At 36.2% G+C, this 13950-nt stretch overlaps 1 protein-coding gene across 6 annotated transcripts in view; it reads left to right on the top strand.

The window, feature by feature from the left end:
- Positions 1–13747, top strand: part of LOC131592068 (probable methyltransferase-like protein 25) — a 51440-nt gene extending 37693 nt beyond the window's left edge. For 5 of the 6 annotated variants that reach the window (XM_058863331.1, XM_058863332.1, XM_058863330.1 and 2 more), the window contains 3 exons: positions 4273–4347; positions 4970–5041; positions 6618–6888. In XM_058863331.1, the coding sequence (XP_058719314.1) occupies positions 4273–4347; positions 4970–5041; positions 6618–6716 (246 nt within the window). In that variant the 3' untranslated portion in view covers positions 6717–6888. Of the gene's footprint in view, positions 1–4272; positions 4348–4969; positions 5042–6617; positions 6889–13675 lie in introns of those variants that run through there. The other variant, XM_058863334.1, reaches the window with a different exon arrangement.
- The last annotated feature ends 203 nt before the right edge of the window (positions 13748–13950 follow it).

Here is a 13950-nt window from a genome sequence, read left to right as displayed (position 1 = left end):
TGGAATAGCATCCTTAGGCTGTCTCTTCTGTTGAGGTCATGTGTAGCATTGGACAGTAAAAGCGACTTGCATTCAGTGAAAATACTCTTAGTCTAGGGAAGGATATGGCTCTGAAAAAATGCCCTCTGAAGAACCATGAAGTGTGGTATCAGTAATTGCCTCACACCTTGTGCCTGAGTGTTTTCTTTTCAGCCTGTGCTGTATCAGTGTGCCTTGGACTGCAGTCCAAGCTGGTTGTGCTCAGGTGTGTGGTATCTCAGAACTCTCAGAGTTCTCACCATGTTCAAATTGGATCAGTCAGTCCTATGGCTCATGTTTAGTGCCATCTCCACCATATGATATTTATGATATATATGGTATATTATATATGGTATTGTAACAACTAAGTCACTGGAGACTTTGCTAGCTCCTCTTGCTTGTTTCAGTTGTTTGAGTGCCCACATCCATCCTCAAAGAAATCTGTTCAAAATAAAGCTTGCACCACCATCACAGTACAAAGAGATAAGGTCCTTTTGTTGGCAACCTGATAAAGACCAGGAGACATTGTAGCTGTATCAGGAAAGAAATACTGGCCCAAATGAAATGAAGGTCACTTGAATGTCAATAACATAAGTTAGATCTTTGAGTGCAGAGTCATTATTAAGACAAATGCATGTATTTGAGTTTTTTCATGTTCATAGTCTCAATGTCAAAATGTAAGCAAAAAGTTCAGTGCATATATATGAAGAATTTTTTTTGCATACACAAGTGAGTGACAACGCAGAGTTCAGTTGCTTGGATAACTTCAGTGGCTGAATGGGGCTTGCTTTGCATGTGGAAGTACAATTCTTCTTCAGAAATGCCAAGAGTAAACTACTCCTACTTCACCCTGGAAGGAGAGCTGAAGGTTGTGTTAGGTACCGAAGGCAGGTGGAAAGCTGTTGCAGTTTCAGACAAAGCCAATGTTATTTGGGTTTTAGATGTCTTCCAGTAAATTGAACACATGGCTAACTACCATTTTTGTGCCCTTCTCTACCAATGCTTTTCAGACGGACACTTTTGCTCTTTTCCAGCTGAGCTGTTTCACTGAATTGGTTCGCTCACCAAACCTTTATCTGAGGCACAGTTTGGAATAGTACCTGATCTATCCATGACAGCAGGATGTGTTCTGTCAAAATGTGTAATAGGCAGGGAAGGAATGGAAAAGCGCATACTTGTATATGGCAGAGACATTTTTGACCTACTTTTTATTTACCAAACATTTCACAGCTTGTTTTCTTTTAATTTGAATGTTTTGTCTTGAAAAAAGGAGAACATAAAGGGAGCAAAAGGAGAGAGGTTTCAAGATCATGTTTTTTCCAAATATAGATCTTTGTATTTTAATTCCAAATAGCCTGTAATTTCAAAAATCCATTATACTAAAACCCTATTAATACTCAGTTGAAATGAAAAGCTTACAGGGCAGAGGTTAAATAAACTCTTTTGTTTATTTCATGACTGATATATTTTAATTGGTTTGACTGTTTAGAGGGGAAGAGAAAAACAAAAAGAACTCTAAAATATTTGCACAGCTTCACAGAAAATAAAATAGCAGTAAGACCAAAAAATTCTTGTTAGTCCACTTTAGTACTGCTGGATAAACTACTCAACCTTGCCTTTGCAGTAGTGAAAATGTACTTTTTAAATTAAAAAAATATGACTGAAATACCACAAAAGGATTTTTTCTGATCTCTTGTTTTAAAGCAGAGCTAGAATTATGCATCATTCCTGAAAATAATATTTGTCAGATCTTCTAAAAGCTTCCTGTGATGCAGACTGACAGCCTTGCCAGTCCTTAATTAACCTCTAATAGAAAATTTTCAAGTCTTGACTTTTTTTTTCTTTTTTTTTTTTTTTCCTTCAATTCAAGCCCATTAATTCTTGCTCTATCACACAGTGAATAAACTGTTCCCTACTTCTTGGTGATAGCCTTGTAAAAACTGTTATTATCCCCACTCTCAATTTTGTCTCATTTAGCCTGATCAGTTCCAGTTCTCTGAGTCTTTCTTCACAGGTCATGTTTTCTAGATCTCTGATCTATTTTCCCTCTCAGGGCTTTTTCAGACAGTTCATTTCTTTCTTTGAAATCTGATGCCCAAAAATGGATGCAGTATTCCAGCTAGAGCTTTTCCACTGCCAGAGTTGAAGGATTACTTCCTGCACTTTGCAGGCTGCTCTCCCATACATGTCACAGAATGGTGATTGCTTTTTTTTTGCAGTAGCACAACTGTGGCTCTCACTCAGCTTATGATCTGCTCTGTCTTCCAGACTGTCATTTGGTGCTCCCCATCCTGAACAGCTGATTATTTCTGCCTGAGCCTAGTCCCTTCTGCTTTTCTGTACAGCATTTCAAACTTCTTCTCTAAGCAATGCTCCAGTTTCTGAAAGTTATTTTAAGTTCTGGCAATACCTTCCTGTTGCACATTTGCAGACTTGGCTAATGTGGTTTCTGTTCTATTGTCTGAATTCTTAATGAAAATACTGCATTCCATGATGGACCTCCAGTCAGCAGGTAGTTCCAGTTGCTCAAAGACTCATTAGGAGCTACTCTCTGGTTATGGTAATTCAAACAGTTCTCACTCACTTTTTAGTACTTTAATCTGAAGCTTGTTTCCTAAATTTGCTTATAAAATTATTATGGGAAATGCTATCAAAAATCTTTTTGAAATCAAAATATGTGTGAATCAGTTGTTTTTCTCTGTCGTGAATCCTTTTATCCTTACAAGTGAAGTAGACTGACTTGTGATTTATTCTTGATGACTTTTTGTTGTTACTCATTTGCTTATCTTTCAGTGGTTTTAAATTCTTTATTTGTTCCACTTTTTCAGTGCATTGAACCTGAACTTTCTGGTCTATAATAAAAGATGTATCTGCTATCTTTATGCTATGTATGTGTCTGACATACTCTCTTTGAGAACTTCTCAGTGACAATGAGTAATAGTTCTGAGGTCACTTCAGTCCTTTCTTGGCTGTCCCAGGATAAAGTTTATAATACTCACTTGATTGGAAAACTTACATATTTTTTAAATGTTTACTGGTTTGTTTCCCTATTTTAGACAAAGATTTTACTTCTTTGCAACTGTATTAGCCACATGCTCTCAGATGATTCTTCTAATAAAATGTGCAAAAATTTATTAAGCGTCTTAGCTTTCCTAGTCTTTTGTCATAGAGTCATAGAGGCATTTAGGCTGAAAAAGACTTCTAAGAGCAGCAATTCCAGCCATTAACTCAGCACTGCAAGTCCACCACTAAACCATGTCCCTCAGCACCACATCAACACATCTGGCAGAACTGTTACTTTTCTGCTGAGTTTGGACCCTTTCATTCCATAGCCATGACAGAACTGCCATACTGCAAAACTCCCAGTACGGCAGAAGTGCATCAGGCTCTTTCAGCTCTGCTCTTCTCAGCAGCAGTAATGCTACAATCCTACTTCCCACTTCTTTGGCATGTTCCTTACGTGGCCAGTTTAAGTGTCTTGTTCAGTGTCCAGGACTGTGGTCAACAGAGCAGACACATCATGACCTTCAAAAGCCAGGAGATGTGGTGGTCTGGCTGCCCTATAGAGAACATGTAAAGAGCAGTCATGGTCACAGCTGCAGCAGCTGCTCTGCTGCACTGTCCAGCAAGGCCTGAAAAGGCTTGGCCAAGTTCCTGAACTGACTGTGTATCAAATTCAGCCCCAAATTTCAGCATTTGTAGTCATGGTGGCAGTGCTGGCAAATTCACATCAGGTGATTGGGAAGAGAGGGAACATGAAGTAGTTCAAAGTCAGTAGAGAAAGTTCTGCTTTAAAGATGGGTAATTTTATGCACAGGGAGACAAAGCATTATTTCCAGAATCTGGCAGTAGGTGGTGAAATACCATCCATGTTAGTCTCACACCGGAGTTTAATTCTCAGCTATTTAAATAAATCTCTTGGGCATGGAAGTGAAGAACGGATAAGGTACATGGAAAGGAAATGAGAATGTTATCTCCACTTTACTGTCTAATTCTCATTTAAGAGTGGCTGGAGCTTTCTGTATAAGGATATTTCTCAGTATTTCCTGTCAGTGGAAAATGCTGTGTGAAGAACAGTTACTGTAAGTAAGAACTGAGAAACGGCTATTGGAAAACCATTATAAATACTAGCAAAGTGCTAATTTCAAAAACAAAATACAGATTTCATTTTGTAGTGTGACAATATTTAATTCTGAAGTTCTCTTGAAAAAGTACCTAAAATAACTTTGATATCTTTTTTTTAATCTCTTGCAGCTCCCAGACAGCTGTATAATGGATTATTATGAAAAGTACAAGCACAGAATGAATGAGCTTGAAGCATTTAATATGGTAAAAGTTATAGGAATAATACTACTACCTTGTGTACATGTGCTAGTCTAGAACAAAGCCTTGTTAAGTTTTATGTGGTGGGGGACTGTCTTACACTGTGGTATGCAATCTCAAGAAACAAAGCAGTTCCCCCTTCCACACTTTGGAGCGTATCCTATTCCAGAACTATATTAGGTGTAAGTAAAGTAATAAAGTGAACAACACATGGAAGATTCTTTCTCAAGAGGGACTGTTGCACTGGAAAATGGAATGTCAGTCTCCTTTTAAATCTAGACTGGTCTCCATGCAGTTATTTCATAAAAAACTCTTTTTATTAAAATTGGTTATTTCCCTCTTTAAAATTGTTCTGCTACATTTAATATTATTTTCTTGTTGGACAATGTCTGAAAACCAACTAAACAACGTAGTTCCGTGATTTATGGCATTCCATGTATTTTTGATTTTAATATAATCTGTTTTGAAGATGTCCATCCCATGGGAAAAATTAGCAAGGTGACATTTGTACAACAGAACCCCTAAAAGGTGATTGACCTTCCTGGAATTGTTCTGAGGAAATGTAGCCATTTGGGAGTGTATTGCTTGTCTTTCCTAAAAGGATTCTAGCATCTAATCTTTCTTTCAGTTGAAGGTTGTTCTGGCTCCTTGCATAGAAGTTTTGATACTTCTGGATCGTCTTTGCTACCTCAAGGAGCAGGTATTTTTGCATTCTCTTTCATGATACCTAAAGGCTACATCACTGAAATGAGGCTATTTCAGTCAATTTATTACTGTGCAGACGAAAAGTCTCTGTTGCAGAATTATTATTCTCATCATATTTGCACAAGTATAAGCATTCATTCCATTTAGTATAAACATATGCCCAGCAGATGTTTTTATTTTCAACAAAGCAGCAACAGTAAAGTTTATGCTCTTTTAATTGTATTGTAATTACTAGTCAATAGATAGTAAAAAATAAATCAATCAAAGATGCAGCAAATCTCATTTTACACAACATAATGAAATATTTAATAATTAAAAAAAATTTTAGGAAATGCTAAACAAATATTGTGCTGTTAATACTTCCAATTAATGTGCTTTGGAACTTATAATTCAAAAATGTTTGAATTCAATCCAAAACGTTTATGACATTCTTTTACTGTTTCTTAATTAAGATCAGTTAATAATGAGAGAGGATGCTCCTTTTCTAACTGTATGGGTCAGCTGAGGTACATTTGACTAATATACAGCCTGGATATATTTTACAAGTATAGATCTGGGATGTAATAAGCAAATGCTGCTACATTTACTCCATGATGACTTCTTCCATTATTGCTTTTTTCTTCTAACACTGATTTTGAGCTTGGCCTGGTTAGCTTGAAAGCAGTGGTAATACTTTTTCTGTGCCAATAAACATTTTTCACACAAGTAATAATTTCCTAGGAGGAAATGGTAGCATCTTCCAGCTTCTGCTCTGGGCCATGGTCAAAATAAAATTTTAAAATAAAGTTTAAACTCATTCATATGAATAGCTATGTTTTTCCACTATAAACCTTTCATTTTAACAGCTCCATTTTATCATAAGTGAAAACTCACTTTATTCTCTGTCATGGTGCACTTGGAACAACTGCTTTGTAGTAAATGTATGCCTTTGTTCTAACTGGTATTTTTACAGAGGCAATTTGAAATAGTTAAATAATGATGTATTTTCCCAAATGCCAACCAGTTAAAAATTGCATAGAAATCTGTATGATTTCCAAGATGGCAGATCAAACTTGCTGCATATAATACTAATTCACCTTTTCTAAATGTAATATATGCATGGATTTAATCTCGTACTGATTGATTCACAAAATGTGTTTAGGAAGAAAAATACAAATTATAAAAGCCAAATGCAGGGTGATGACCAGATCCAGCTGGCCTGATTCATTAGAAAAGTCAGTTAATTAGCTCAGTAGTAGAATGTGCAACATAAAACGAATATGACATGATCCTTAATTTCTTTGTTCTAGTTCAACCAAAAAACAAAGCTTTATTGATGAAGCAGGTGAGAAGCTATCATTTGATAGCACCAGAAATAATTAAATGACTTTAAAATACATCCTGTTATGGATTCCCATTTTTTCACAACAAACTTTCCCCCAATTTTCTTGTTAGATAAGTAGTTCTTCTGCTTTGCATTAGGATAGTTCTATTTATTTTCAATTTTGTATTTCAAAATGTGTACCTGTTACCATATTTTAGCTTGTAAGTCAAACACATTTTTATGCACTTCGATCATATATCATTTTCAGGAAAACATTGCCTGGTCTGGACTTGTGAAGTTATTTGATCCTGTGAAGTCCCCCAGATGCTATGCAGTTATTGCTCTGAAGAACCAGTCATATTCTTAAGTGGAAGCAAATTGCAAAGAGGTTGGAAATTCTGAACTGATAGTGCTTTTTCCTCCATTTTATTCTGTTATTTTTAACTGATTCCTCAAGTACAGTGTTTGTTTTTCGATGCAAAAGAAAAAAGTGCAATGTCTCTTTGAATCTCCAGAAATAAATATCTCCTTTATAAATATGATTGCTTCCTTATGTCTGTTATTAATGTCGAGCATTGATTTTATTATAAAATATGGGTATGACCCATACTCTGTGATTATTATTTAAAATAACAATTATGTTTCTTCTTTTTAAGGTATTATGCTTGTGTATCCTTTCTCTTGATACTTCTAATCCCATAATAAGCTAAATTTTTACCAGTGGCTGGTATCAGCAGTCTCAGACTGGGCTCACTTTTTTCTTTTCTGGATTCAGATGGTGAGGAGTATAAACAGAAAAATAACCTGCACTGTAAACAAGAGGCTCATAGACTAAGTAGAATCTTTGTAATTCCCCTTCTTCGGTCATCAGGACCAGTTTATTTATACAGCAGCGTAGAAAAGCCTAAGCAGCAACTACCTGCAAAGGACAGTTTCGTATCAACCTCTTCTTCCTTCAGGCATTTTCCTGGCATGCACTTGTTTTCCTGTCACTCTGAAAGAAAAATATGTGTGCTCTAATCCAGTGGGAGATTTCCCAGTGCTTAAGAATCAGCTGCCCTGCTGGGGTTCACTCTGTAATCCTTGGGTTGTATTGGAAAGCTATTATCTGGCCCAAATCTGTTTGGTATAAATACTTCAGTACTCAAATGAATTGAAACTTCCTAGGCAGTTTCTTGTTAGCTGTGCTGCATTCATGAGTGGGAAATTTATTTGTTGATGCATTTATCTCAATGGGTTGCCTAATTAAACTTGCAGATTTTCCATTAATTAAAAAAAGAGAAAAGTTTATTTTCTAAGTCCTAGTGCTTTTATTAGAATTTTCCAGCATATGTAAAATATAATTAATTACTAGTGCACAGAAAAAAAGGACAACAAATAAATAATAAAATACAGCAGTAAAGAAGAAAAAGAAGAGAAAGAAGAAAAAGGAGAATACTAATGGAAGATGAGAATAACAAAAATACTTTTTATAGTAATTGTATAATGACAGTAATTAGGCTGAGACTGAGATGTGAGCAGGAATGGATCTTAGTCTGTTGCACTTTGCAAAATATAATGAGAGCTTGTGAACATGGCCACTCAAGAGAAGTAAGGTATTTTTCTAACAAGTCACATCTTTCTTGATGTATTCACTTAGAAGAAATACTTTGGTTTTATGTCTGTCTAAACTCACTGCTGTCTGTTTCAGAACTCCAGTCCTTATTAATTCCATGTTTCCAGTGTTAGTGTCTGATATTTGTTTGGTCCTTAGAGCTGCTGAACATCTTCAGTGCCCAAGGAAATTATCAGAAGTTGCAGGTCTGGAGCAGTAGAGCTAAGAGAAAAATGAGGCCTTCCATAAATGCCACCTTTTGTTATACAGAGAGTACTGAGAAAACTAATAAGCCACTGAACTTTTTTCCCAGGAGAGGAATTAAAAGAAAGAAAATACTTTCGTAACCTCTAAGCATCTGGAAGGAAAAAAAAACCCATAATATCCGATATAAAAAGGCAATCTAAAGTACATGAAGTTAGAAAAAAGGTGAGCAAAATTCCTAGAAAAATAGGTTTTATTATATTATGTTCTATTTTATTATATTATGTTCATGCAAAGACATGATGACTAATTGTCACTGAAGTGTTCAAATGTTGTCATCCCTATTTTATGTGCTGTTGAAAAAATGTACTTGGGGAAGAAATTACCTTTTTTTCTGTTATGAATAGGTTCTTCTACTTTTGCAGACCAAATTCTAAAAACTGGGCATATATGATGTTTAAACAAAGAAAGCACAGTTTCCCACTGAAAACAAGGGCTTAAAAGTACCTTTTTATGGTCCAGAAATACTCATTTGAGCAAGCCCTGTCTGGTTTAATCTGAACACAGTCAAAATTGCAAAGGGTATACAGACTGCTGTTAATTTGATGTGATATGTCTGTAATGCTAGATAAATTCAAAGTTAAATTTTTATTACTATCTTAAGAGAACGTTTGCAACAGCTTAGAAAAACAAGCACATCTCTAGGATTAGCACAAGTGCTTGTCTACTGTTTTAAAAAGGTCTGAATAAATTTGCATACCCTCCCCCAGCAACATCTCAGGCTCTTTCAGTACTTTTCATGCACTTTGTAGTCTATGCAGGCAAAAACAGAGGCAATGTGCTTCTTAGAATAATAACTATCAAGAGGTTTATATGATGAGTTTGGATTCAAGTGAAGTCAGTTGCTGTCTGCTCTCAAAGCTGTTTCAAAGCTTTGGGTGCCTGAATACCTATGCATTATTGCTTACACAATGGAAAAATTCCTGACAGTAATAAAGATGAATAAAACTGCTTTTCCTCATGGTTATTGCCAGAAGTTCTCCCATAAAGTAAACTGTATCCTAAATATGATGAAGTCTTTTGATAGGAACGAATCTCCATTTTCTTTCAGTATGACAGACCATTATCTATTTTCCTGGTCTCCCTAAGGAACAGAGGATATACCTTCTTTCCATCAGGTGTTTGCCTGATTCTATTTGTGGCACAACTATGCATTCTCTAACAGATTCAGAGAGCTTATTTATCTTTCTTAGGGTTGAAACCCATTTTTAGTTGGAGGAATAAGGGTATATGCAGGGTATGTGGGAAAACTTAGTATTAAAGAGATCAATGTAGCCCTAAAATCTCCAAGCCTGCTTTTGTGACAAACTTTAATTCTGCAGGTCGAGTGGGGTTCCTCAGGGGTTGGTATTGGGGCTGGTGCTGTTTAACATCCTTGTTGGAGATATGGGCAGTGGGATCAAGTGCATCTCAGCAAGTTTGCAGGTGACACCAGGCTGTGTGGTGAGGTCAGTGTGCTGGAGGGAAGGGATCTTGCCAGGCTTGAGAGATGAGCCCTCAATGAAGGCTCATCAAAGAACCTCATGAAGTTCAACAAAGCCAAGTGGAAGGTCCTGTATCTGATTTGGGGCAATCCCAAGCACAAACACAGGCTGGGCAGAGAATGGATTGAGATGAGCCCTGGGGAGAAGGACAAGGGGGAATGGTCTCAAGCTGAAGCAGGTAGGTTTAGATTAGGTGTTAGGAAAAAATGGTGAAGCACTGGAACAGGTTGCCAGAAAGGTTATGAACTCCTCATGCCAGGGAGGGTTCAAGCCCAAGTCGGATAGGACTGTAAGACCTGGTCTAGTAGAGGGTGTCCCTGCCCACGGCAGGGGGGTTGGAACTAGATAATCTTCAAGGTCTCTTTCAAACCACACCATTCTACGATTCTGATTCCAGGTCTGATTCCTTAGTTGTAACATCACACACAAAAAAAATTCGTGCTGTTTTAGTTTCAAAGGTTTTTTTCTTATTAAATATTAGGTATATTTTATGGTAAATTATCTTCTCAATTGACATTATTCATTACTGTTAAAGTGCTTAGTATCTTCTCACAGTTAGCATGCTTTTGCTATGTCTTGATGGACTTAAAATCTTGAGAGTCTGTGTTCTGTGATGGCATAAAATCTGCACAGGGGAAGTATGCTAAATGTATTTGGCTTTGTGGCAGCAATATGTCTTTCAAATTACTGGAGTACTTACTGGCTTATATTTACTTTTTTTCCTAGAGACTATCCTAAGTTGTCATTATACTGGCAGATATCACTGGTACTAAGGGCAAGTGGTAAAATAGGACAAGCACCAAGAAAGTCCTCCCTGCTTATGTGTGAATTAGCCAACTTAGTGTGGCACTTCAGACTTCCCTTTCCCAGGGAAGTAACTGGATACCAACCACTGTTAGCATCTTTAAATCTCTTTACCCCATGCATCTTAGCATTCTCACTGGTATCTGTTCTCCTTCTTTCTGATATATAGTCTAGTGCACTGAAAATAGGGAAATTCATGCTAGGCTGTGGTCCATGAAGAATTGTCAGTATTTGTAAGCAAATCAGAATTGAAGTATAGTTGTCCAGACACTTAAATCAGCCACCTAACCCTTAGAACTGTGACTTTAGCTCCCTAAGTTTCTGAAGTCCATTCAAATTTTGAGTTCCAAAATCCTGCCAGATGGGAGCATGACCTAATTCTCTGCAAATCCAGCTGCAGTTCTCTCCCTATCTGAAATAACCAACTCAGATTGGTGGGTTTATATTCTGTATCTCCAGGCAACCGCTGAATAAGTTGGTTTCTTTGAATTTCCTTATCCCTTCTTGTTATCTCTGTCAATGTTGTATTTTGTTGTACTTTGAGATAGAGTAAAATCCTTCTGAGATTTAGGATGCCTCAGAGAAGCTACACCACAGTTACACTTCTTGTTGCTTTCTCCCTTAAATTAATTCCTGATGATCAGAAAGATTAGTAAGCACCAGACATCCTGAGAGGCATGGGCTATTAAAAATTACTGTGCACAATATCTTCACTTCAGAAGTCTTTCTCAATTCAAGAGCTCTAAAGCATTTTCTTCACATGAATTCCAGAGCACATTATCATTAAACTCAGACATCTAAGGAAACCCACCAGCATAATAAAGATTGGCCTCAAATTGTTAAAACATTGCTGTTGTACACCAATCTTCCCAGTATAAACCTAAATTCTCTTCAAGGCCGTCTGCAATGTCTGTATCAAACTGGAAACAAATAGACACTTGTCTTACATTCATGAAATCAGCAAGAGAATGACATTCTACTCTCTGCTTTATGCTAAAATGCAACAGAATCCTTAGAATGGGTATGCCAAACATTCAAAGATTTTTCCTGATACCATTATTGAAATCCTTTGAACAGATTTTTTCAGTCGGTCCAGTCTGTTACTGCAGTCACTACTATCATCAACAGGTCTACAGTGTCCTGTGGTTTATGTTTCACAGGTGAACCTTTCCAACAATACATTTGTCCAAACAGTAAATTACTTCAACTAGTTTCTAGCAGTGCTAGCTACTCCTAAGTTTATGTATGGATTTTATAGTAAATTTGTTTTATCTAAGTGGAATCCTGCTATGTACCATAATTTTCTCAGAAATGTGCATTTGAAGTACACCAGAAAATAGTTTCTAGATTACCAATTAAATGTAAAAGAAACTGAAATTATACTGTGTAAATGTGTTCTTGGTACGAAAGCACAGTATATGTCAGGTTGCATCGTGAGGTGAACTCTTGGCCAGAATTTGACAAATAAAAAACACATAGACAGGATTGCATGCAGAAAATATCTGAGATTTGCAGTTACCATAAAGTGTATCGCTGTTCTTTATAAGCCATAGGAAGAAATGCAATTATGTAATTTAACTGGAATACAGGAAAACTGGAACTCACAGTAAGTAGTCGAGAGAGTGACACTTTAAACTTGCCTTACAATTTAGGAAATGGCTGCAAAAGTGACAATTTTTTGGGGGCAACCATTTGATATACTGTTTCCCCCAGGAAATCAAGCTACACAACATTTATTTTGTACCTGTTCTATAATCCAAGTCCATGCTTGTTTTAATAATTGATTATTAAATTATGTCTTTTCAGTGTTTTGCAATTACAGTCACAGTGGTTATGTGTAATAAGCAAGGACTTTTTATTTCTTCTTGTAGCTAACATGATACAATTGCTACATGATACAACACATGCTAACAGGATACAATTATTTACTATCTTTGTTTAAGATTAAAAAAGACTGTCCAAAAGCAAAATATCACTTCTGAATTTATCTACAGTTTATCTGTGGATTAAAAAACTCTGCATGTGAAACCTGCTTAAGTTTTCATTACAAAATTCGCAGATTTATACAAGTCTCTTTGCATCTTGACCAGTATGAACTTACTGATGTAGATAAAGATGTTGTCAGGGTAGCTGGTATTGGGTTTCACATGGAATTTATCAGGAAAATCAAGATGCACTAAATCTACTGAGCCAACAAATCAGATTGTTAGACTGAAGCTGAGATGGCCTTAACACACTGTCAACTCTTTCATGACTCACTGATGAAAAGAGCAAAGCTGTCCGCTTACTGAATAACTCAGTAGTGTCTGGCACTGAAGGAGAAAATTCCAAAGCAGAAAGGAGCAGTGATCACCTCTCTTGATTATACAAACCTTCAGAAACAATAATTAAAATGTACAGTTGTAAATCTATGCTGTTTATTATACCTCCTATTATTAGAGTAATGAATAAAGACTGACAGCAGAAGCAACCATGCTGTTTCTCAACTATAAATCCTAAGTTCACTTGTTAGTCTTAGAAAGGCTAAAGTCATCAAGAGGACATACAGATGTTAAAAACTGCAAAAAGAGCTCTACATTGCTTGAATAAATGTGCCATTTGCTAAGCTTTTTACACTTTGAGGCATGGGCATCCATTCAAAGAGCACAACTCACAAAATACTCAATGAGCGGCATATAAAACAAGTTCTATGAATTTTAAGCTCTCCAGTGTTTATTGACAGACTGTTATTAGCTAATACAAAAATGCTTTTATTCCACAGAAATTAAAGCATTTAATTTGAGAATATGAATAATGGTAGCCAGTCATGTAGTAAAAATGCATATCATTAAGATTACACCTAGACAATTTTACTTGATTTAAGTAAAAGTAAAAAATAATGTAGTGAAGACCTGTATTGTCTTTTCAGTCACTGGCTAATTTCTCTTGATTTCCATGGGAGCAGGCTTGGATACAAAAGCATCTGCTGAAGACAAACAGTGTGTATGATCAAATACCTTTTGTACAAGGACAGTTCCAAATTTACATTTCTGAAGGTGGAGAGATTGTGTGCGCTTCCTTTATTCATTCATATTGAATGGTATAGAAACGATTGTGAGTGCTGGTTCATCACTGAAATCTTCCTGACATATAGTAAGAGAAGGTTTAAATGGCTTTTTGTTTTGTTTTTTTTTATTTCAGATAATATGTTTGAATGTATCAAAACTCTCAGGATTTTCTCCTCTCACTAGCCCTTAACAATGAGGGCACTGACTACAGTAACAGAGTTAAATGGCACTTTTTGTTCCTGAGAACAACTGAAGTGTCTCAGCCTGTACTTTGAATCTAATGGCTTAATTCTCATGAACACCAATGTAACTGATTCTATGAATAAGGAAAGTAAGATTTAGCCTTAATTCTTAAAAATATCAACACTTGTCACAGTACTTTAACAGAATATTGTCATAGCAAGATTT

This window comes from Poecile atricapillus, chromosome W, assembly GCF_030490865.1.
Source record: "Poecile atricapillus isolate bPoeAtr1 chromosome W, bPoeAtr1.hap1, whole genome shotgun sequence".
NCBI lineage: Eukaryota > Metazoa > Chordata > Aves > Passeriformes > Paridae > Poecile > Poecile atricapillus.
The sequence above is the reverse complement of the archived record's forward strand: the minus strand, read 5'-3'. Positions and strand labels throughout refer to the sequence as shown.